The sequence below is a fragment of the Sinocyclocheilus grahami genome, unplaced genomic scaffold, assembly GCF_001515645.1.
Source record: "Sinocyclocheilus grahami isolate Dianchi unplaced genomic scaffold, SAMN03320097.WGS_v1.1 scaffold1004.1, whole genome shotgun sequence".
Lineage (NCBI taxonomy): Eukaryota > Metazoa > Chordata > Actinopteri > Cypriniformes > Cyprinidae > Sinocyclocheilus > Sinocyclocheilus grahami.
The window spans coordinates 545114-568278 of NW_015506183.1; the positions used below are offsets into that span (position 1 = coordinate 545114).

Sequence of the window (23165 nt, forward strand, 5' to 3'; positions counted from 1 at the left end):
ATTTATTTATTTATTTATTTATTTATTTATTTATTTATTTATTTATTTTACTGAAGGGTAGTAGGACTGCAAAATTATGAAATATATATTATAAATAATAATAATAACAATAATAATAATACTTTGTTTCTCTGTTGCATTCAATGTTTAGACACTTAAGCTGTAATTCTACTTCCCTGAAATTTGTTTTTGCAGGGTAAGATGTCTGCCAGTGATGCACCAGAATAAATGTTTAACTTGAAAAATAAAATAAGAAGAAGAAGAAGAAGAAGAAGAAGAAGAAGAAGAAGAAGAAGAAGAAGAAGAAGAAGAAGAAGAAGAAGAAGAAGAAGCTTTATTTAGGCAAAAATTAAAATAAACTTTATTTCATAATCAATTCAATAATCATATTTAATTAATAATCAACACTAGGTTTAATACAAATACGAATTGAGCTGTATACAAACATTTAAATTGCACATATGTCAGTTTTTTTATAAACTTTGTAATTAGTTTTTATATAAACTTTGTAATTAAATTATTATGTGTTCATGTTTAAACTTGATTTTGAAACAGATCTATTTTAGTAATGAAGACACGACTAATAATATAATGATTATGTAATATAGTGCATACATTTAACAAATAAATTTTTTGTCTCCTAAAAATCAGGAAATAGACGCTGAAACAGTCAAAATATGGCTAATTAAACATCACTGTTTCGATCAACAATTTTGGCCCCCACAAAACCATTTTGGACAAAAGTGAAGATTCATTCATTCATTTGTTCGTCAGGTGTTTGTTAATTCGTTCGTTTACACTTGCTTGCTTGCTTGTTTACGGTTTCAGAACAATACTTTATGTTTCCAAAATTTTGGTGCATCACTCAATCAATCCACAAAGAAATGATCTTGATACCAGATCGTTAAAAACAATAAAAAAAATTAAAATAAAAAAGCCACTAAAATGTGAAGTTAGTTCTGAGAAAGGTGAAGGTGTCACTTGGTATTTCTATCTAATGCAATGAATTCAGACATTTTTAAATGTCCAAAAGTGTTCAAATACTTTTTGGGCCACTGAATGCCTACTACTACCACTATAAAAATAAACTGAAATTCTGATGCAAGTGAAACTTAAAGGGGTCATATGATGTTGCTAAAAAGAACCATTATTTTGTGTATTTGGTGTAATGAAATGTGTTTATGTGGTTTAAGGTTAAAAAACACATTATTTTCCACATACTGTACATTATTGTTTCTCCTCTATGCCCCGCCTTTCTGAAACGCATCGATTTTTACAAAGCTCATCGTTCTGAAAAGCGAGGTGTACGCTGATTGGGCAGTTAACCAGTGCGTTGTGATTGGCTGAATACCTCAAGCGTGTGACAGAAATGTTACGCCCCTTAACACACTGTGATGCCGTCTCCCGGCATGGCGAGACAAAACCAATAAAACCCATTACAAACGAGGCATTTGTTGCATCCAGTGGGGACATAATTACTGATTATATTGACTTATACTGTGTTTTTACGCGTACGTTGCGTATCGCGCTGCGTACACATAAAACCATGTCTGCATTTGTGATCAGAGAAACGACAAACAACAAGCACTACTCGCGTTTGAATCATCAGTGGCAAATTCTTTAAATATAAAATATTTATTTACAGGCTCTGAGTCAGTAGCTCCAGACTGTCCTTGCAAAGTTGGAACTGCCCGACTTTATAGAACAGCCTTTGAGCACAGACCCATTGTATGCTACTCTGCAGGTTTGGGAAACAGTCTTCCATAAAATGCGTTACACAGCGTCACACACGGCGGGCTTGAGTGAGCGGAGGCCGGCGGACAATGTGAAGTTGATGTATTTCCTCAGCGACCAGCACAGATCAGCTCTAGGCATGACAAAGCGGATATCGTCCTCTTTTGGAAGGCCAAACAAAGTAGTTTCGCTTTCACACGAAACACACAGCATCTCCACAACATGGCGCCAGCGACAACAACAATACTACAGCGAGAATAAAAGTTACGCCTTCTTTCTTTGCGTGAACATTTAGGCGGTGTTATGCAAATCTTCCCACACAGTGACGTAGACATGTGGGGGTGTGTTTAAACGAACCGTTTCAGGAGGGCGTGGACAAGTCTTAACTTTTATAAAGAATATCTCTTTGGATTTGAGATTTTAGTCTTTGCAACTTTACAGATCTTCTTTATGCACCAAGAGCTTGTAATACTCCAAAGAGAAAGGAAAAATTGAAGTCGCATCATATGACGCCTTTAAATGAAAAGTCATCATCAATGCTTCATGATTAATTATATTAATCACAATCTTGATTATTTATTTCACTACATGTTCTGCCCCAAAGCTAAGTCCCCTGCATTACATGTCCTTCTGTTTCAGTTCTCTTAAAGGATGTAGTATTTGTCCTCTAAATGCTTTTATCACTTTATCCCCTTCACTGCCAAATTACTGAAATTCTATTTTGGTATGCGGTTAGCCGACATGTCCTCATGCATTGTGTCACCTAATACCGGTGAGTGCCGCTTTGGCCCTCAAATCCAATTCCATTTTAAACACTCCTGTTTTCTGCCAATAGACGGAATTCTGGAATTTTCTGAGATGTGGCATGGCTAATAATACAGCCTGCTGACAGCTATCACGACCCCTACCGAGAGACACTATAAGAGAGAGGGACGGGAGGCTGTCCAGGGGGAGCAAGAGAGAGATAGAGACAAGAGAAAGAAGTCGGAACGGAAGTCGTTTAGGTCATCTTATGAGAGGATTAAAGATGGCACCCGCCCCAAATGAAAGTGTCTGTATGAATTACTGTTAGTCAACCATGGGATAAAACAAACAAACAAACAAAAAAACTCTTGGTGTGTTCTTTACAAACCTCTTCCTGCTCTGGAAACACTATCAGGGTTAGGCCAATTATAGGCCAATGTGCAGGGAAGGCCAATTATTGTCGGTCCAAAAAATTTTTCATGCACGATTTCTCCCATGTCACAGCTGGAGGAGAGAAGAAGCAAATGAGAGAGAACAGGTCGAGGAAAGGGAAGACAGCTAAAGCTGGAGAGGATGTGAAGAGGTAAATGAAGGGCGGGGGATAGAAACACAAACAGGTGACCCATCAGACTTCATGAGGTCACTGGTGTGTAGCGCACACTCCATTACGCTCTGGAGATGAGTTGCGTTGCAAGCTATAAAATACAGACAGATTGCTGAGATCTCCAATCTCAATCTCTTTTGTTCTTGTCTCTACGACCGTGACAATCATACAGTTCTAGCGTGAAGTTGCCGCACGTTTCATTTACTTCTGGGTTTACTAATATAAAATGATGGTAGGAGCTTTGAAAGGTAAAAGTTTATGGACCTGGGGCTGCATACTGGTATTTCACATTATTCTACAGAGGCTAAATGGTCACAAAAATATGGTAATGTTTAGACCACGCGCCACATGACAAATAAAGCCAATTAGGAAATTAGCCAGCCAAGTTTATATATACATATACAGGGCCTATGAATTAACAACATGCCGAGCTCCAAATGTGAGAAAAGAACCAGTGCTGGAGAGTATATGAAACTTTATGTTACTTAATGTTACTTGCCAGTTGACCGGTAACTTTTATTAAATTAATTTGAACAATGCCTGAGAACACAATATGGTATATCTCAATTATCAAATCAGAAAGAATGCGTTGCAATTAAATAAATATGTAATCTCATGTGCTGTGCTGAATGAAGCACTGTTATCTTTTCTCAGTTCACAGTAAATGCTGCTTTTAGATTAGTTATGATTAATATCAGTACAGCTGTCCAGTTTCAATCTGAGGCATTTAGATCTGGATTGTTTAAGGTTTTATTATTTTTTTAAATATTAATACTACAATTATTGGCTTGTTTGTGTATATGTAAAGGGATAATTTAGAAAAAAAAAATCAATCAATCAATCAAAATTCTGTCATCATTTACTATCCATCATGTTGTTCCAAACCTGTATGATGATCCGTGCAACACAAAATGATGATATTCTAAAAAAATACCTCAGTGTACTTTGTCCAAAAAATGAAAGTCAATATAATTCTTAAAGATATTGTTGGAAATAGACCTCAGTACTCAAGTGGGTGATAAGAGTTACCTTGAAATATGCATTCCAATAAAGGTACACTATGTAACTTTTTTTTTTGTCTGAATCACTATAGTATGCCCATAATAAGTGTTTATATTCAGACTTTTGTTAACTGCTAGAGTGCCAAAAGTTACACAGTGTACCTTTAAACCAGATGTGCTATTATATAGGTAGCTAGGCACAATTTTTTGGAAGTTTGACAAACTTTATCTAACATGCTCACCAGGAGCAAAACATTGCTCCATTATCACAGAAAACCAACTATATTAAAGAACAGGTTAACGTCTAATGCCTGCTAATGTGTGTTGTGTTGTGTGTAATGTGCCCTTGTGTTGCATTAAGAATTGCATTCTATCACACTTCAAAACGGTGTTTATATTCACATACTTCCATGGGATACGGTTTGGGTCTTAACATATAGATTACAATACCAAAACAGGAGGGTTTAAAGTCTGATGCCATAGAAGAAAGTTTCACACAGAACATTTTTTCTCTAGCACTTTAGAAAACCATGTACATCGCTGGTACTTTTGAGAATCCACAAAAGCCTTACTTTTCCTCTCCTAACAGATGATAACTACAGCCAATGTGCTGATTAGAACCCATAATGTGGCATCAGAAACATTTTTAGATTATAAACAGCCATATGGCTAACACAAGAATCCTATACGACTGGCAAAAGACTTCAGAGAGGAGAGCAACAACAGACAGATAAGCCCAAATGGAACTGGCACAAATAAAAACACTCAAAAAACGAAATTTCCTCCCAGTTTTTTAGAGCAACACTTAAAAATAAATAAATCAATCAATCAAATAAAAATAAAAGTGCCGCTAGTCACAGCAGAGAGCAGTGCCAAGGGACTCCATACTCCAGAATAATAGAAAATAAAACCTCGACGCCATCACGCAGAAACAACACAGGGGCAAAACAAACCGCTGGCAGTAATTTGGCTGTTGGATTATTAACCTCGTAGGATCTACCACCTTCTCTCCTACACCACTGGGCTTCTGATAGATTTGTCCGCTGATAGATGAGTCTGCTTCAGTGGCAGGGCTAGTTTAGGAGCATTTCTCTCGTTACTTTGTCCCTATCACACACCCTAGTGGCTTTATTAAGATGCATGGGCTTAAAGGCTGGTCTCAAATGGACACCATATTGAAGCTCTGCACAAACAAATGAAACATTAGCGTACATATGCCTGCTTCAGCTCCCCTGTCTCCTTGGCTTGTCTGCACCATATGTATCTATATCAACCGCCTCATTGGCTGGCTGAAGTGAGAGGGAGTGTTCAGGTGGGGAGAATGGGGGTTTTAATAGGCTCTGCAGCTGCCATATAACACAAGCACAACAACAAAATAGGTACTTAATTTCATCCATGGTGATGATGTGATGGTGTTTATTCGCAATGAAAACTGATCTAGTTGAGGGCTATACTGGGGTAATCTTGAGCACATTAACATAGCTCTGTTTTATCTGGCCATTCAAAAGTAGAATTAGCTTCTTATGTTGAACTTTTCTTTTAGATGCTCTCTAACATAATTGCATCTGTATACACACTGCCATTCAAAGTTTGAGGTAAAGAAATTGATACTTTTATACAGCAAGTGACTGTAAAGATGTTTATTTTGTTCAAAAAATATTTCAAATAAATGCTGCTCTATTCATATATTCATCAAAATAAGTATCACTGTTTCCATGTTTGTCCAACATTGATAGCAATAAGAAATATTTATTGAGCACCAGATTAGCATATTAGAATGACCGATGAAGGATCATGTAATAATACTATTTTGCAATATTACTGTTTTTACTGCATATACAGTATATACTGTAGTGCGATGGAAGACAAAGTGTTGTTGTATACATATGAAACCTAAAGGACACCAGAGCCTTGATCATCCCCCCCCCCATTCTCTTTCCAATGATTTTGTGTGATCCATAACTTAAAAAAAACAACAACAAAAAAATCTTCATTAAAAATACTATAGAACACATCCACAGCATTACATGTCCTTACTGTAGTGAAGTAACTTCATTCAGTTAATGTTATTTTTAAGTAATTATAATCATTATGTACCATCATTAATTGGCTGAGGTTAACACTTGTGTTAGCTGAAATAAATATACATTTTATGGCCCATCTCTTACTTCATTATACTCTAAATTGCTTATTCATCTGACATTTGAATGTACCCATGGGGGTGTAAAGTATTTGAGTAAATGCAATTGACTTTTACTGAGCATCATTAGCAACTTTTACTCTCTAATTGACAACATTTTTAAATAGATATATGTAAAATTTACTCCAATCTACTTCATCTGTGATGAGTAATGCAACTATTTATTTTTCTGCAGCAGTTTATTTCTGCTACAAAATAAGTAATATTTCCATCTACGGGGTAGTGAAGGTACTGCATCTTGTCCGTTTTGTCATTGTTAGCAGGTAGCAGGTAGTTGCTGGTGATGATGAGCTACCTAGGCTCATTGTAAATACAAGCCTCTACCTAGGTTTCTGCAAAACTCAAAAAAACGCACCTATACATACGAATCGATGCAGTGTCCAGATTAGAAGCAGTAAAATTCTGACAACTTTTATTCTTTTTCACACATATTTTGAGCTTCAATTAAGAAAGCCTAATTTTGGCACAATTGCTTGCACAATATTATGTTATAACTTCAAAATTATTTTAACATGCTGCAAGATTTGAAAACTGATACTGTTGAATGTTCGTGTCACATATACAGCTTCATGTATGGGTTTATCGCAGTAGGTTTGCTCTGTATCTCACATGATACGGCGTTGCACTTATGAGGTGAAGAGTTTCGGTACGAATGACAGAACAGCTCAAACCCATGTATAAGGAAGTTAAAACAGCACAGTTGCATCAGCATATGTGTTTTTATATCACTTTTGCTTTTGTTAATACTATCAGGTAGGTTTAGGCTTGGGTTTGGTGTAGGGCAGGGGTGTTCAAACTCAGAGTTTTGTTCCAACCCTGCTCCAACACACATACCATGTAGTTTTCAAATAAACCTGACTTGATTACTTGGATCAGGTGTGTTTAATTAGGGTTAAATCTAAAATCTGCAGAGCTCCAGCCCTCCAGGAATTGAGTCTGACACCCCTGCTGTAGGAGGTTTGTTATTTTCCAACACAATAGAGCAGGGTTCCTCAAACCTTGCCCTGGCTCCAACCCTGATCAAACTCACCTACCTGTGATTTTCAAATGATCCTGAAGACATTGATTAGCATGCTCAGGTGTGATTAGGGTTAGAGCTAAACTCCGCAGGAAAGTGAATCTCATGGGCCAGATTTGACGATCCCTGCGATAGAGCATTAACTGTTTAGCGACACTCTCTGGACATTTTAATTCTCAACTGCCACAATAGGTACCTGAAGCAACATAATAAAAATATGGCCACGTTCATGTATTGCACATGCGTTTTAGCACCACTCACTGAACTTTGAAACTGACGAGAAATGTGCAATAAGTTACCCAATATCTGTGTTGAAAGTTTTTCACCACAAGCGTGTTTCCCCTTCAGGAACTCGAGCTGCGTCGAGTCGCTTTGGGAACGCCCTTGCGTGACCACGTTCTGAAGCACGTGTCAAATCCGTCCAATGGAGCAGCGAGACGTCACGAGCAGGGTGACGTAAGCACCAGAAAGCATAAAAGCACATCCGGCCGGGCGCAAACCAGCTTCTGCTCTTCAGTAGCGCTCTGTGTATGTGTCTGTCTATTTACTGTTGTCTGTCCGCACAAGCACTCATATATATAAAACAATGAGAAAGTCTATGGCGAGCGAACGGCATTACAAATGCTGTGTTTCTCCCTGCCCACGATATCTGGCGGCAGGGGATACACACGATTTGTGTGTCGTTTGTTTAGGAGCAAAGCATGCGCGGTCAGCTTTCGAGCAGCTGATTGTCATCACTGCGAGCTCTCGCTGCGCACGCTCCGCTCTCGCCTGGCTGCGTTTGATGACAGCGGCCAGGCTCGCAATCCCGCTGGCAGAGGTCCCGCTGTTGCCAAGGCACAGCGCAGACTGTTGTCCTGGGGATCGCGGGTGGATTTAGCGGCTAGAAGACCAGGACATTTCTGCAGCTGAAACCAGCATGTCTAGTGCAAATAGGCTTTGACTGTTTAATTTTCAAATTGTTTCCCCAGTCTTATCAGATGAAAAGCACCCAAAACCAGTAAAACAGTTCAGGCTGGAAGACAGTAAACCAGTTTAGGCTGTTTTAATCTTTAATCTTTTAATTTTACTTTACAATGCTGTAATGCCTTCAACTAAAGAAACAGTATTCAGGGTCTCTTCTCCCTCCCTCTCTTTATCTCTCTCTCTCTTTCTCTCTCTCTCTCACGAGAGCTATCAGAGCACATACAGCAGTCACTTCTCATTTCCCTTGATCTCAATGGGCAGCAGGAAGAGAAAAGGCAATAGGACATGGACCCAGTCAGCCATTCCCCTTAATTCTCTCACCCCAAACTTTTTAACATTGCCCTCTTAAGAGTCGGCTGCTGACAACATTGATTTGATTTCTGTCTCAGCTGTCTAATGCACTTGATTCTCTTTTCCAAATTGACAGAGGCATTTATTTTCAGCGTCTCGTCCCTCTGGAGAATTACAGGGAGAGATGGGGGCAAACAGGATGGGATTGTGCTGATATGAGCATTTGTTCTAAATTACTGAGCTTGTTCATAAAGAAGGGCAAAGAGAGAGAGAGAGAGAGCAAAAGCAAGAGGTAGGCAAGAAAGAGAGAGACCGAGACAAAGGCCAAATAGTCATGTCATTCCAAAACCAAAAGACTTTCTTCGGTGAAACTCAAAACAAGAAATATTAAACCAAAATGTACTAGTAGCGGTCTTTTCCAGACAATTAGTATGAATGCAAACCTTTAAAGTTTCAAAAAGGATGCTAAAGCAATACAATAGCTTTGTGAGACTGAAAAAATAGTCTTTATTTACTGGAAGACTCGCCATCCACACTAGCTCAATAGTGTGTTCAGGAGAGATTTGTAAAATAATTTAATTTATTTATAAAATAATTTATAATTTAATTGCCTGAATGAATAAGGTTGATTTCTGATATATTCTGCAAGGATGCATTCAATTGATGACACTAAAGACTGGAGAAAGACTGAAAATTCAGCTTCGCCATCAAGTTATAATATATATATATAATAATATATAATTATATATATATATATATATATATATATATATATATATATATATATATATATATATATATGTGCACGATTCTTACGGACCAACTTTTGGTGATTTTGCATCACAATCACTTGAACAATTCTTGTAAGAAATTATGTAAGCTTTATTAGCACCCTTACTGTGCATCAGCCACTTTGTCTCTTATATCACTCCTCACAGCACCATCCTGCACCACGAATGAAGAAGAAGAAGAAAAAAATCCCAAAGAGGTGACAGCGCAGCATGATATATGACTTGGACTCATGGAAGTTAATTAAATAGCCTGGGCAGTATAACTAAAGTGAGATAGGAGAAGGAGAGAGAGAGAGAAAGGAAGAGAGAAAGAGAGCTATGGACAGCTCAACATGGCGGCACTAATTTAAACGAGAGGGAAGGAAGGTCGGTGAGCATGGATAATCTAAACATGTTCAAGGTGCTTGTGGAATTACACTAACATTGCAGTTATGGGACAGTGAATCAGGCTTGTAGACAGGGAAAGATGGAGACAGATGAGTGTATAACAGGAGGAGATCAGGAACAAGGAAAAGGAGAATGACCTGAAGTATACAGGAGGTGCTTGGTGTAGGCAATTACAGAGGACATGGTCTACTCACATCTGACCAGAAGTCACACCAACTTAACAAAAGATGTAATGTAACACATTATATGAAATGTGAACATTAGATAACTCATTCAGTTCTTGATGGAAGTACAGTACATGCTGCCAGTAAGATTGCTTCTGTGTAGGGATGGGCATTTAAAAAAAAAATATTGCATTCGAATATTTGAGCTCATAAAAAAACAAATATTCGAATATACGTTTATTTAAATGACGCTTAATGAGAAAGGCGTTTTTAATCAAACTTTAATTTTGTCACCATTTCCGAACAATCTTATCAGAACAAGCTTATAAATTAAATCCTGTGTTTTTTCAGTTTTAAAACATTAAACATTGTGTGCAAACAAAATAAAAAGAAATACAGGAAAAAGCATTTAACGCAGAGCCAATGAAAAAAAAACGCCTATAAGGCATATACATATACACTCGATTCAGCATCGTGTTTGCATTGTTTCACATATTCTGTACATTGTACATGATCGGGTGAAAGTCAGCTCCTTATGCCATGTGTCCATCAAAGCGCCTTTAGCCAGCTGAAAACGGCAAGCGCTCTTCTGAAAATGCCTAGCTGTGAATGCTTGCGAGTGCTACAGAGGCTTTTTTTTTTTTCAGTTGAGACACTCGGTTGCTGTGATACAGAATAGCCACTGAAGTAATGTAGCAGATGCATCACAAACAAAATGCATGCAATATTTTTCATATTAATATTAACTTCTCTATTGTCGTTCAGTCGTAGTACAGGTAGGATGTGACAGTTGGTCAGTGCGGTATTTGCCCCGCCTAGTTAATTATGACAGAATTAAAATTTTTGGATCAACTATCCCAGGAAGTCGTCAGATGTGTGCACAAGAGAGAGAGATGTAAGAAACTGCAAGAAACTGAAAAGGCGTGAGAGGAGGATGAAGCAGTGCAAAACTAAAACACACCATTCTATCTCAAGTAGTTTGTTGACATGTTGTCAAGAATCGACTCATGTATTGGTAAGTGTACTATGTGTGGTGAATGATCCTGTAATTGACGCACATAGCCGGCGATGAGTTGTCAGAAGTGCTCCCCAAAATGACAGAAAACAAGAAATTGCGAGTTTTAAAATGCTCCGAAAAATGACTTACAGTAGTGTGCTTGGCATAAACAACAATAGTAGACAAGCACAGTCTGTTTATACAAATTACACACAAATAATCATGCATTTCCATGTCTTTACTAAACACACCAGTTGTTGCTGACAAAGATCAATTAGTTATTACACTACCATTCAAAATGAATGAAACATTTTTTTTTTTGAAATAATTATTTTATGCTCACCATGCTTGTATTTATTTAATCACAAATACAGTAAAAAAGTGATATTGTGAAATAATACTAGAATTTAAAATAACCATTTTCAATTTTGACATTTTAAAATGTGATGTCACATGATCATTTAGATATCAATGCTGAAAACAGTTGTGCATATTATTATTTTTTTTATTATTATTTGATTGTTTGTTTGTTAGATGAAGCCATGAATCTCCCAAATTGTGTTCAGTAAAGACACAACATATAATTATTTTACGTATAATGGTTTGTGTTGTTTTTGTTTCGGAATATTGGTTATAATCTTGGTAACTCAGCAGTTTCTTGCTCATCAGAACCTGTAACCTTTTTGTTCATCCATGGCATTCCTGGTTATACTACTGCTATTAACCTTTCTGACATCCACATGGTTTCCTTTACACTCTTAAAAATAAAGGCGCTTCACGATGCCATAGAAGAACCTTTTTTGTCTAAATGGTTCCATAAAGAACCTTTAACGTCTGAAGAACCTTTCTGTTTCACAAAAGGTTCTTTGTGTCGAAAGAAGGTTCTTCAGATTACAAAAAGGTAAGAAAGACCTGGTTCTTTAAAGAACCTTTGACTAAATGGTTCTTCTATGGCATCGCTTGAAGAACCTTTTGAAGCACCTTTATTTGTAAGAGTGTATATACGATTTCACATACTCACCTCTCCTTCTGAAGACTCTAAAGTGAGATCTTTCCTACAAGAAGCTTTGAATTCCCCTACTCCTGCGTTGACTTCAACACCTTTAGGGGCCTCCAGTGTCAGTGTCCTCGTCGGGGACTCTAGCCTGTTAGAGGAAGACAGACTTTTATGAAGTAACATGTTTTTAATGTGCACACAGCTTTCAGTTGATCAAATAATAATCAAAACCTTGCTAAACAAACTTCTCTCATAGGCAGCAAACGTCTGATTCATTCGAGTGAGTCAGTGACTGTTCAGATGATTCACATCAAAGAACCTATTCAAAAAGCAATTTAATGACTGTGTCCTTCCATGGCATTTTATGTTTTGATTTGAAAGAAGAATACTGCTGCTCATTGCTATTCTCGGTTAAGTAAATTAGGGAGTATATTACTTTTTAGCTGTGGGGTTGAAGTTTAATTATGTCAGCTGTCATCCCAGTTGAGTTCATTCACTTAAAACCCATTGTTTTGTGCCAGAAAAACAACAGTTAGTTCAGGTCCTCTAATTTGATTGAACAAGAGGCACTTCAAGAGTGCTGATATTTAGTATAACAATGCTGGAACATTTCACTTTCCCAAACAATGCAGACTAATTATGGGCTTCACATTCAAGCTCTGTTTAGTGCTATGTTAGACTTATGAGAGACACATGATATGCAGACTGTAAAGAGGGAGAGCACAGTTAGAAGAAAAAAAAAACATATACAGTATATATATATATGAACATAAATATTATCCTATATTTATGTTTTTGAACATAAATATAGGAGCCTGATAAAAATGCTCGTTGAAAATTTAAAACGGCACTTAGAGGCTTTTGCATCTGAATTCTTCATATATATTTAGGATTCTCTGATTTACAGAAAGTTCAAAGGAACTGCATTTCTTTGAAATGGAAATCTTTAACATTATACCTGTCTACTCTTTCACTTTTGATTAATGTAATGCATCTTTTCTGAATAAACGTATTAATTTCTTTAAAAAAACAATCATACTGATCTTGAACTTTTGAATGATAATGTATTCCTTTAAACGCACAATGATACACCGATGATATTAAAATAAAAAAATTAAAATAACCTATATTTACTTAATTTGTAGCATCAAAGCACAATATAGCCATGGCGTGGTGAGTTGACTGAATACAGAACAGCAGTCACTTGACCTAATGGTTCCCTCTTTTTTCACTCTTTTCTTTCCTTCCTTGTTCTATCTTGCTCTATCTGTAAGATCCCATGTCTTCTGAAAAGAAAAACTCAATCAAACCATTGATTTTCTGTTTCAGCATGCTCCAAAGCAATTTAGCAGCAAAACAAAATATCTTAAGTGTGCAGAGAGTGGACTTGATTTTATATGGAAGACAAGAAAGGCCTGCTTTAGTCTCTTATCTGCCTTATTCATTATTCCGCCAGCAATTTCACCCATTCAAACATACATCTTGACCTTTTCTGCCACTCAAATTTATGCGGTGGGATGTTACAGTCATATGAAAAGCAATAAATAAATATGACTATTTCGAGTTTCACACTAACATCACATTTATACTCCTTTTGCTTCTTCTTGTTGGCAAATTTTTGGTCTTTGTTTCAAAATACATTCATGAGGGGGTGCTCTGACTAGCATTTTTCAGCTTTACTGAGCCATTAAAAGTCATTCAAGAGTCAGAATTCAACAGTGAATATTACTGTGATAGAAATGTAATGTATCTGCTAGATTCACATTGTGAATCTGTAGCTCAATAGGACAGCAAGACTCAAATGTTGTGCATGTATGCCATATGAATACATATGTAGAGCTCTGAAGCATCTGAGGTTGAAATCCGATTTCAATCTTACGATTTGAAGATCTTATGCTACTCCAAAGTTCCCTTTTATAGTCTGACTTTGGCTGCCGCAACATGACAGGCAATTTCTATGATGTGCTTTTGACGTGACTAAGATGTGTAAATAGCTACAAGTTCATGCTAAGAGTCTTCGCAGTTTTTCATATTAAAGCCTGGAATTTGTGATTTCAGCTCTAGATCGGTTAGACGCAATATGGATGTCATTTCTTTAAAAAAAGCTTTGAATTGCCAAAGTTTTAGTAACATTTACACACATACACTCTCAGAAAAAAAGGTACAAAGCTGTCACAAAAGCTAAAAGGTACATCTTTGTACCTTATGTACCTATAAATGGCACATATTAGTACCTTAAATGTATTAGCATCTTAAAAATACATTTTAGTTCCTAAATTGTACCCTTTTTGAAAGGGTATCGCCCCAGTAACAGTTTTGTACCCTTTTTCTTGAGTGTATTAAATAGAAATTAAATAGAAAAACATAACATAACTTGTTGATTAAAATTAAATATATATTTAAATAGTTTTCAAAATAGTTTTCAAAAAAATAAGATAAACCTCTCCCTTAAAAAAAAAAAAAAAAAAAAGTCAGTTAACTTTTTTTTTTTGTTATACATTGTTTCCTACTTTCACAAACCTTCCTACAATAAGCCACTAAATGAGATTTTCTCCTCTCGTGAGTTTTGTGCGCTTTGGCGTATCATTTATCACTATGTCTCCAACATGCTCATGGTTACAGAAGCTGGGTACTGACTTTTGACTTTTGCGAATAAGACCAATGAAGACATTAAGCAGCTCAATACCAACTGCTAACCTTTGACTTCATGTTCCTCTCTGAGTATTTACTTTTGGTTGCAGTCTTTCAGATTGATGAATGACACTGTACCATGAGTAAATACACATCAGCTAAAGCCAAAGATGAGAAAAGCGTTGCATTTGACATTTTCAAGCCTCCCTAAGTTTTAAAGTTCCTCTATGTGAGCTTCTCGCTTACTGGGATCCATGATGTTATAGGATAAAACCAAGGGGATTCTTTGAAACTCATTTAGGAAATTTCAAAAGTTTTGCAAGTTAGTTTTGCTGGCGCGAAGCGAGACACATTAAGACATCACTGCTTTGCATAACACGATTATCATCACAATCGTTTCATCATAGAATCTTTAAGTGCTTAAATCAGCAGACAATGGCGCCAAAAATTAGGCTTTCAGGAAAGTTCACTGGAGCTCTTGACCCTCTGAGTGGGTTTCCTTTATAGCTCACTGAGCTCTTGTCCCAATGGCCCATTTCCTGTCCTCAAGATTCCCTGACAAATCCTTGAATCGGTCAAAAATGACTTTTTGCAGCCTCCCCATCTGCTGTGTGAAATGTGGCTGGGGAAATTGTGGCTGGCAGCAAGACCCTGTGAGAGAACGTAAAGCAATTTCATGCCCGTGCGCATCCATTGCTGATAATTTAATCGATAGTGATAGAACTGTGGGACCGCCATGGTCAGAGAGGGAAGTAGGAATAAGGTAGGCCCACTGAGTCTCTAAAGCACTGCTGCGGCGAGGAAGGAGGTTACAGGAATAAAGGAATGATACTGTATCTCATTTCACTCCTGTCGAAGAATATCATTCACTCGAGTGAGACTGTGCATCTTGGGAAGTCACCACATCAGCGCCGCTTCAAAGCAAGATGTTAGAGTAAAACAGAGACAAAAAGAGTGAGACAGATAGAGACAGTTAGTGAACAATCTACAGTATTGTTCACCCGACTCATACTTGCATGTATAATTTTTGCCATACACTGTTCAAAAGGTCAGTACATTAAAAAAATTTAAATAAAAAATCAGTACATGTTTTTGAAATGCTCACCAAGGCTTCATTTATTTGACCAAAAATACAGTAAAACAGTAATATTTGAAATATGATTACAATTTTAAAATATTTTACAATTTTAAAATATTTTATTTTTCAACATATTTATGTAATTTATTATGTAATTTATTCCTGTGATAGCAAAGCTGAATTTTCAGCAGCCATTTCTCCAGTCTTCAGTGTCAGTGAAAGGGTATCGCCCCAGTAACAGTTTTGTACCCTTTTTCCTGAGTGTATTAAATAGAAATTAAATAGAAAAGCATAACATAAATTGTTGATTAAAATTAAATATATATTTAAATTGTTTTAAAAATTGTTTTCAAAAAATAAGATAAACCTCTCCCTTTAAAAAAAAAAAAGTCAGTTAACTTTTTTTTTTGTTATGCATTGTTTCCTACTTTCTCAAACCTTCCTACAATAAGCCACCAAATGAGATTTTCTCCTCTCGTGAGTTTTGTGTGCTTTGGCGTATCATTTATCACTACGTCTCCAACATGCTCATGGTTACAGAAGCTGGGTACTGACTTTTGACTTTTGCGATTAAGACCAATGAAGACATTAAGCAGCTCAATACCAACTGCTAACCTTTGACTTTTCAGTGTCACATGATGTTTCACAAATATGTTGATTTGGTGCACAACATTTCTTAGTATTATAAATGTTGAGCACAGTTCTGCGGCTAATTTTTCAGGATTCAGCGAATAGAAAATTAAAAATAAAATCAATATTAATTGAAATAAATGTCTTTAAAAACCTTAATAAAATTATTAATTCCTGAAAACCTTACTGACCCCAAACGTTTGAAAATATTTTTTTTCCTTCAAAAATTCTAAATACCACTACTACTACTACTAATAATAATCATTTTTGAGGAGTACTCAGAATTCTTTCAATGATATGATGCATATAACTGAGTGACTTTCATTCTGTGGAAAAGACTGATGACAACCAGGGCAATTTACTAAATGGCTCAATAAATGTAAAGGTCACCACCACAGATCAATATGACGCCGAAACCACACATATCCTCAGGTTCAAAATCATCTTAAAATTAAGTTTATGCTCTTATGGAGAGAAATAAACTACTTCACTCATCCATACTGACAGTATTAGGGATGGGCAGAGAGGTACGGCACTATAGATGCCAGAATAATCCCTGTGTGATAAAGTAATCAATTGATTTGAAGGTCAAGTCCGAGGGGTGGATGTACTCAATGTCCGTATGAGTGGAAGGTAATTTAATGTGGATTTGAGAGGGTCGCGTTGCCAGGATCACACCTACAATGAATCTCAAGTATAATCACACATATGCAACTGACACTCATATAAGTCTGTGCTATGATAATTGAAGCACCTCAGTAGTATTTCTTCAAGCCTTCCAACTCTCAAGTCAATCAAATTTAATTTCAAGGCACGATCATGCCCAACCAGTCACTCACAGGCTCAGGGTCACAGCTGCACTTTTGTCATGATTTAGAACCATCTTGCTCTACCCAAACTTTAACCACAACCATTATGAGAGAAGAAGAAAAAGGAATGAGAACTCAAGAGCTGGAAAAGCCAGGTATGAGACGATTCTTGTCAGATGCTTGAAAGATGAGTCTAAGAGTGGCCTTTAGCTGAAAAGATGGAGAGAGATAAGAATCCATGGTTAATGTCCCTGACTGGGGTCACATATATATGTGAACCTGGAGCACAAAAGCAGTCTTAATGCCCCCTCTTGCATCAACTCTAATAGCTGACGACTTTGCCACGTTTTTCATTAATACAATTAAAAACATCAGTGCACAATTTTCCACACCACAATCTGTCAAGCACATCTTATCAGCAAACATACACTCATTAACATCCTTCTCTTCACTCTCTCAGGCAGAAGTCTCCAAACTCATCCTTTCTAATCATCTTACTACTTGTCCGCTTGATCCTATTCCATCTCATCTCCTTCAAGCCATTTATCCTGTAGTTGTACCAGCACTCACTCACATTATTAACATATCCCTTTACACTGGTGTTTTCTCCTCAACATTTAGACAGGCTCGTATAACCCCACTACTTAAGAAACCCGCCCTTAACCCATCTCTTTTAGATAACTACAGACCGGTTTCCCTTCTTCCTTTCATTGCAAAAACACTTGAACGAGCTGTGTTCAACCAAGTATCTGCCTTTCTCACACAGAACAACCTCCTTGACAGCAACCAGTCTGGTTTCAGAAGTGGACATTCAACCGAGACTGCCTTGCTCTAAGTTGTTGAAGCCCTAATACTGGCAAGAGCGGACTCCAGATCTTCAATACTTCTATTGCTGGATCTGTCCACAGCTTTTGACATGGTTAACCAAACCACACTCCAGTGGTTTGAGTCTTACCTATCAGATAGGTCCTTCAAAGTATTGTAGCATCTGGACCAATCAAACACACAATATATATTTTGTTTTTAGATTTAACAAATACTCTGTAACCCCCCTTCAGTTAACAAGCAATACGAGGACCCATGAACCCTTCCCCCCGGAATGCGTAACACCCCAGGAAGCCGAAACAGGCCTCTTTGTTGCATGGCAACCAACGCTGATATCACTGGGTTTATTGGCCAAAAGTATGTAAAGCAGGGAAAATCCCTGCATGTCCCAAGGAAAGGCAGAGTAGAAATGGACTGTGTTCTAGTTAATTCATAGGAAAACCGTTATTTGAATGAACACACATATTCTTCAGGCCATTGGGTATATTATTGTCATTGTGTATTTTGTCTTTGATATTTGTAGACTATTTTAGTATGCTTGTGAGGGAACCCATTCCTGATCATCCCTTTTCACTATATGTAATCTTACCTTGTTTAGTATCTATGAATTCGCCTTCTTATGATCGAAACAAGCGTGTATATTATATGCTGATACCTATGCAACATATTGATGTTCTAAGAATCTTTACTAATTTGTGCATTCACACCCAAGCAAATTACATATGCAAAATACCATGCTTAGAGATCAAACTTAGTCGATTTAATTGATGCATTAAGTATCAGTTACACCTTTTTACAAGGTTTGTTTGAACTAAGAATCTGACGTTTTCCCTCAGGTTTTAGATCTGCTGAATATGCAAAATGGTTCCATAAATGTCATTCCTTATGTCTCTTTCTTTAGTGCTAAACTTTAACCCTTTCCTATACCAACTGTATGTGTGTGTGTGTGTGTGTATGTGTATGTTAGACCGGCTTAATGTGTTTATGTAGTATGTTAGACTAGTTTAAGTGTTTATGTAGTTAATAAAACCTTACTTGTATCACACTTGACGTGTTCATTGTTTGCTCATAACCGGAGTCACTAATCATGCAGATTTACGTTACAAGTTTATAGAATTGTACAGTAAGAAAGTTATTTCCCTTAACCAGGAAATTAACGTTCTTGGAATTGACAAGACAGTTGACCCTGAGTGGTCAGCTAAATATCTACAGTGGATCTAAAATATTAATAATTAATCATAATTAGTTATGGTTAATTATTCATATTTCCCATGAGCTGATTCGCTACAGAGATTGGTGGAGAGAATGCGGGCGTGATAAAACGAAAGTTATGAGTTTAAACACTGGCAACTTAAAAGTGTGTGCGTGATAGCCCAGGTTAAAATAGGATTGACTTCAGATGCCCTGTTGTGTCCCTATTTGCTGGCTTGTTTAGATGCGGATAAAGTGGGGGTTTGAATTGGTACCGCTATTATAATTGGTAGAGTCTTTATGTATTACATGCTTAATGGTATCAGTGTAAGATTAATCCGATTTTAGCAAAGAAACCCTAATTTCAGTATTGAAGCATAGATCTTTCCTGACAAAGCGTAAGTCTGAATCTCAGCTCAGCGGCATGTCCAAACTGTACCATAATGTAATATGCTTTAGTGAAGAAATCACAAAATTGCAGTATTGTTTAAATTGTTTCTTTGAAGAAGAAATCTCAGTACAGTTATATCAAGGTAGATGTGAGCGCTGCTCCCCTTTCTACAGCATAAAGGCCTTATAGTTTATAATTAGATTGAAGAAATTCATCTACACTTTGACTGCATATATATAAGCCGAGCAACCTGGTGGCTAGTTATGGTTAATTATTCATATTTCCTGTTGTGAGCTAAATTCGCTACAGTATCTTGGAGAGGTGAGGTGTCGAAGTTGCAACATCTAACTACTGGGGTGCCTCAGGGCTCAGTTCTTGGACCACTTCACTTCTCTGTCTACATGGCATCATTAGGCTCTGTCATTCAGAAACATGGCTTTTCATACCACTGCTATGCTGATGACACTCAACTCTACCTCTCATTCCATCCTGATGGTCCGACGATAGCTGCTCACATCTTAACTTGTTAATCTTTTTATATTCTGTCTGTTTTCTTTTAATGTATTATACAATTAACAAAAGCAAAAAAGACCTCTAACACTAGCTTGCTCTATTCTATCGGTTTAAATGTAAGTCGCTTGGGTATATTTTTAGCAATAGCCAAAATACATATTGTATGGGTCAAAATTATCGATTTTTCTTTTATGCCAAAAATCATTAGGATATTAAGTAAAGATCATGTTCCATGAAGATATTTTGTAAATTTCCTACCGTAAATACATCAACACTTAATTTTTGATTAGTAATATGCATGGCTAAGAACTTCATTTGAACAACTTTAAAGGTGATTTTCCTCAGTATTTAGATTTTTTTTGCACCCTCAGATTCCAGATTTTCAAATAGTTGTATCTCAGACAAATATTGTCCTATCCTAACATACATCAACCATACATCATTGGAAAGCTTATTTATTCAGCTTTCTGATGATGTATAAATCTCAATTTTAAAAAATTGACCCTTATGACTGGTTTTGTTGTCCAGAGTCACTTATATGGTTTGAGAGAGGAAAAAAAAATTTGAAAGAGGGTTTAAATATCTCTTGACAAACAGACCAACAAACAGCTAATATCAATCTTGTTCCTTCACCATCACAATGCATTTTGTTCACTTTGTATCATTAAAGCAATGTGAGACAATAAAGACTCACTGGAGGAATGATAGCCACTGTGTAAGTACTTTCGAAGGAGAAATGTGGTGCAGAAGACATACAGTCACAGAAGTAATTTGCCCACGTATGCCAAAATGGTAGAAGGACTGTGTCTATTTCGACTGGAGATTCAGGTGTGCAATAAATATACCAAAGCCCCTTCAAATCCCCCCTCCCTCGCCCTTTCACTCTCTCTCCATCCATAATTATGTTCTAGAGAGGAAAAGTGCCGACTGTCTCATCCGGATTAAGCCTCACACAACTGTATTCAGTCACACAGTTTGCAAAACAGCAGCTCTTTTTAGTCCTTCAGATGGGCTCAGCTATCACTTGAGCTGTAATTCACAAACTGGATGGATGCTTCTTTAACCCTCAGTGATCCATGCATTGATATCCATGATGGATTATTTTTTTCACCTATAAAGATGTTTTTAGAAAGCAATTAAATTTCAAAAGTTTTGAACACAATTTGGTACACAAACGTATTTTATAAATGATATATTAAACAAAACACTTTTTTTTAGTTACTTGGGTTAATAACCATAATTGCAGTATAGGCTCTGCTCCTTATTCCTCTTATAACACTGTTCTTCATGCGGCAAATTGTGGCAAAATCATGCCTTTTTGATTAATAAAATTATATTGAATAGATTAAACAATTACAAAAATAGAGATTAGCTAAATTAAATATTTATTGAAAATTACGTAATATGTAATTGCTTTATACAAATGTATGCAATTCTGCTACGCTGGGTCTCTAAGTTTAATAAAGATACTAGTTAGCAGACTAAGTAGCAGATGTTAGTGGAGACATTTTACTCTCTGTAGGGATTCAAATCTTGACCTTTACTCATTTTCCTACCACTCTATTCAAAAGCTGTAAATGTAATTTGTCTCTAAACACTCTAACCAAGACAACCAAGAGACTCATCTTACTAAGGAACATTTTAGGCATCATCGGTGCCCTTTCGATGTAAAGGCTGCTCCAAACAGTAGGCAGCAAATGCACCATATCTTGTATTTGTTGCTGATAAGGTAATCCCAGAATGCACTGGGGTAAGCTCTGAAAAAATGATCACCCATGAAAATTTCAGTTTTAAACAAAGCTTTTTTGTTTATTATTAAAATGTTAAATGTTAAATTAAAAATGTGTGATTTATTTTGTCTGATATTTGTGTGTTACGCATTTATTTGTACTGAGTCGTTAGCTCAGCAGCATGACTATTGGAATCGACTGTGTGTGTGTTAATTACTGTAAGTCTTGTGTGTTTCACAGTCAGAGCGCTACTTGTGTGCTGCCTGTGTGAATTCCTGCCCATGAAGAGCATTTCAAATCCGTCTCTTTGAGGGTGTTTTTTTTTTTTATGCTGCCTTTGAAAATAGCTGCCTGTGTGCACAGTAGAGAGTGAGATACCACACAAGAACATAAACACATAAGTTTATGTCTTTGAAAACAAGTACTTGGTGGACAACAGCTTAACATTTACAAGCAGATGTTAACCACAGTAAGTGGCTTTACTGGAATGGGATGAGGCCTTGCCAAATCCTTCTGGTTTTGCTACTGCTAATCTACTGGCATGATCCTGCATATTATCATGGATTTTATAATAATACATTTACTGGACAGATTAAGTGGTACAAAAAAGAGTAGCCTGTTAAAGACAAAACAAAATAAAATATATATATAGTTCAGTCATGAAACTCTAGATAGCGCAGGCGACGGGTTGTTAACGAAACCGAGGATATTCAAAGAGTTAAACGACTTGGCACAGCTGATTGGTTCATGCTGCATATGCAGCCAATGAGCTTACTGCCTTGCATTTATATGGCTGGCTGGCATTCACTAGAGATTCCTGCAGCGCGCTTTCAGAGTTTCTCTGAAACCCTCCACCCTTCCCCAGCTCCACCTGTATAGATCTTCTATGGGTTAATCCGAAGAATTAATATATTCCGCCAAGACCAAATACATTAGCATTATCATATCCATCACCATACTAAAATATTCCGAGAGTTGTCATGAACTCTGTAACTCGGTTGTCATGTTTGTAACTTGGGTCAATATCTATCATCAAATGCTGCAGCTTGTGGTGGTATAAGAGGTGTTTTCTGTGAGAAAAAACAACAACATTACTGAAATTGAGAGGAAAAGAAATCAACAGAGAGTTTATTTTTGTGGCTTTAGATCAGTGTGGACTCTGAGAGAAACTCCCAAACTCTCTCATCAGCTCTAGGGCAGCTGGACCAATTCTCATCGTATTATACCCTGCATTAGCTGGCAGAGTTAACTGATCGCTCATGGCAAGAGTCTGTTGCACTCTCACCCTACCCACCCTTCGCTAGGCAATTAGCAGCATGACCAAACCCTACTGTTGGGCAAGGGAGGTGGAAAACAACAGCGAGGCTATTACAAGTCTACTTAAACTTGGCCCATGCCCTTCATCAACACCAACTGAGCTGACAGTGACTACACAAAGGTCTGAAAAGAGAGGACTGTGTGGCGGTGGAGAGT

General features: G+C 36.9%; 1 protein-coding gene across 1 annotated transcript in view; it reads right to left on the reverse strand.

The window, feature by feature from the left end:
* The window catches only part of LOC107565484 (zeta-sarcoglycan), a gene marked incomplete at its 5' end in the record, with an annotated part of 74326 nt that overhangs the window by 6437 nt on the left and 44724 nt on the right, over positions 1–23165 (reverse strand). Inside the window, one exon of the mRNA XM_016250724.1 lies at positions 11919–12042. Coding sequence (XP_016106210.1) covers positions 11919–12042 — 124 coding nt within the window. The remainder of the gene's footprint in view (positions 1–11918; positions 12043–23165) is intronic.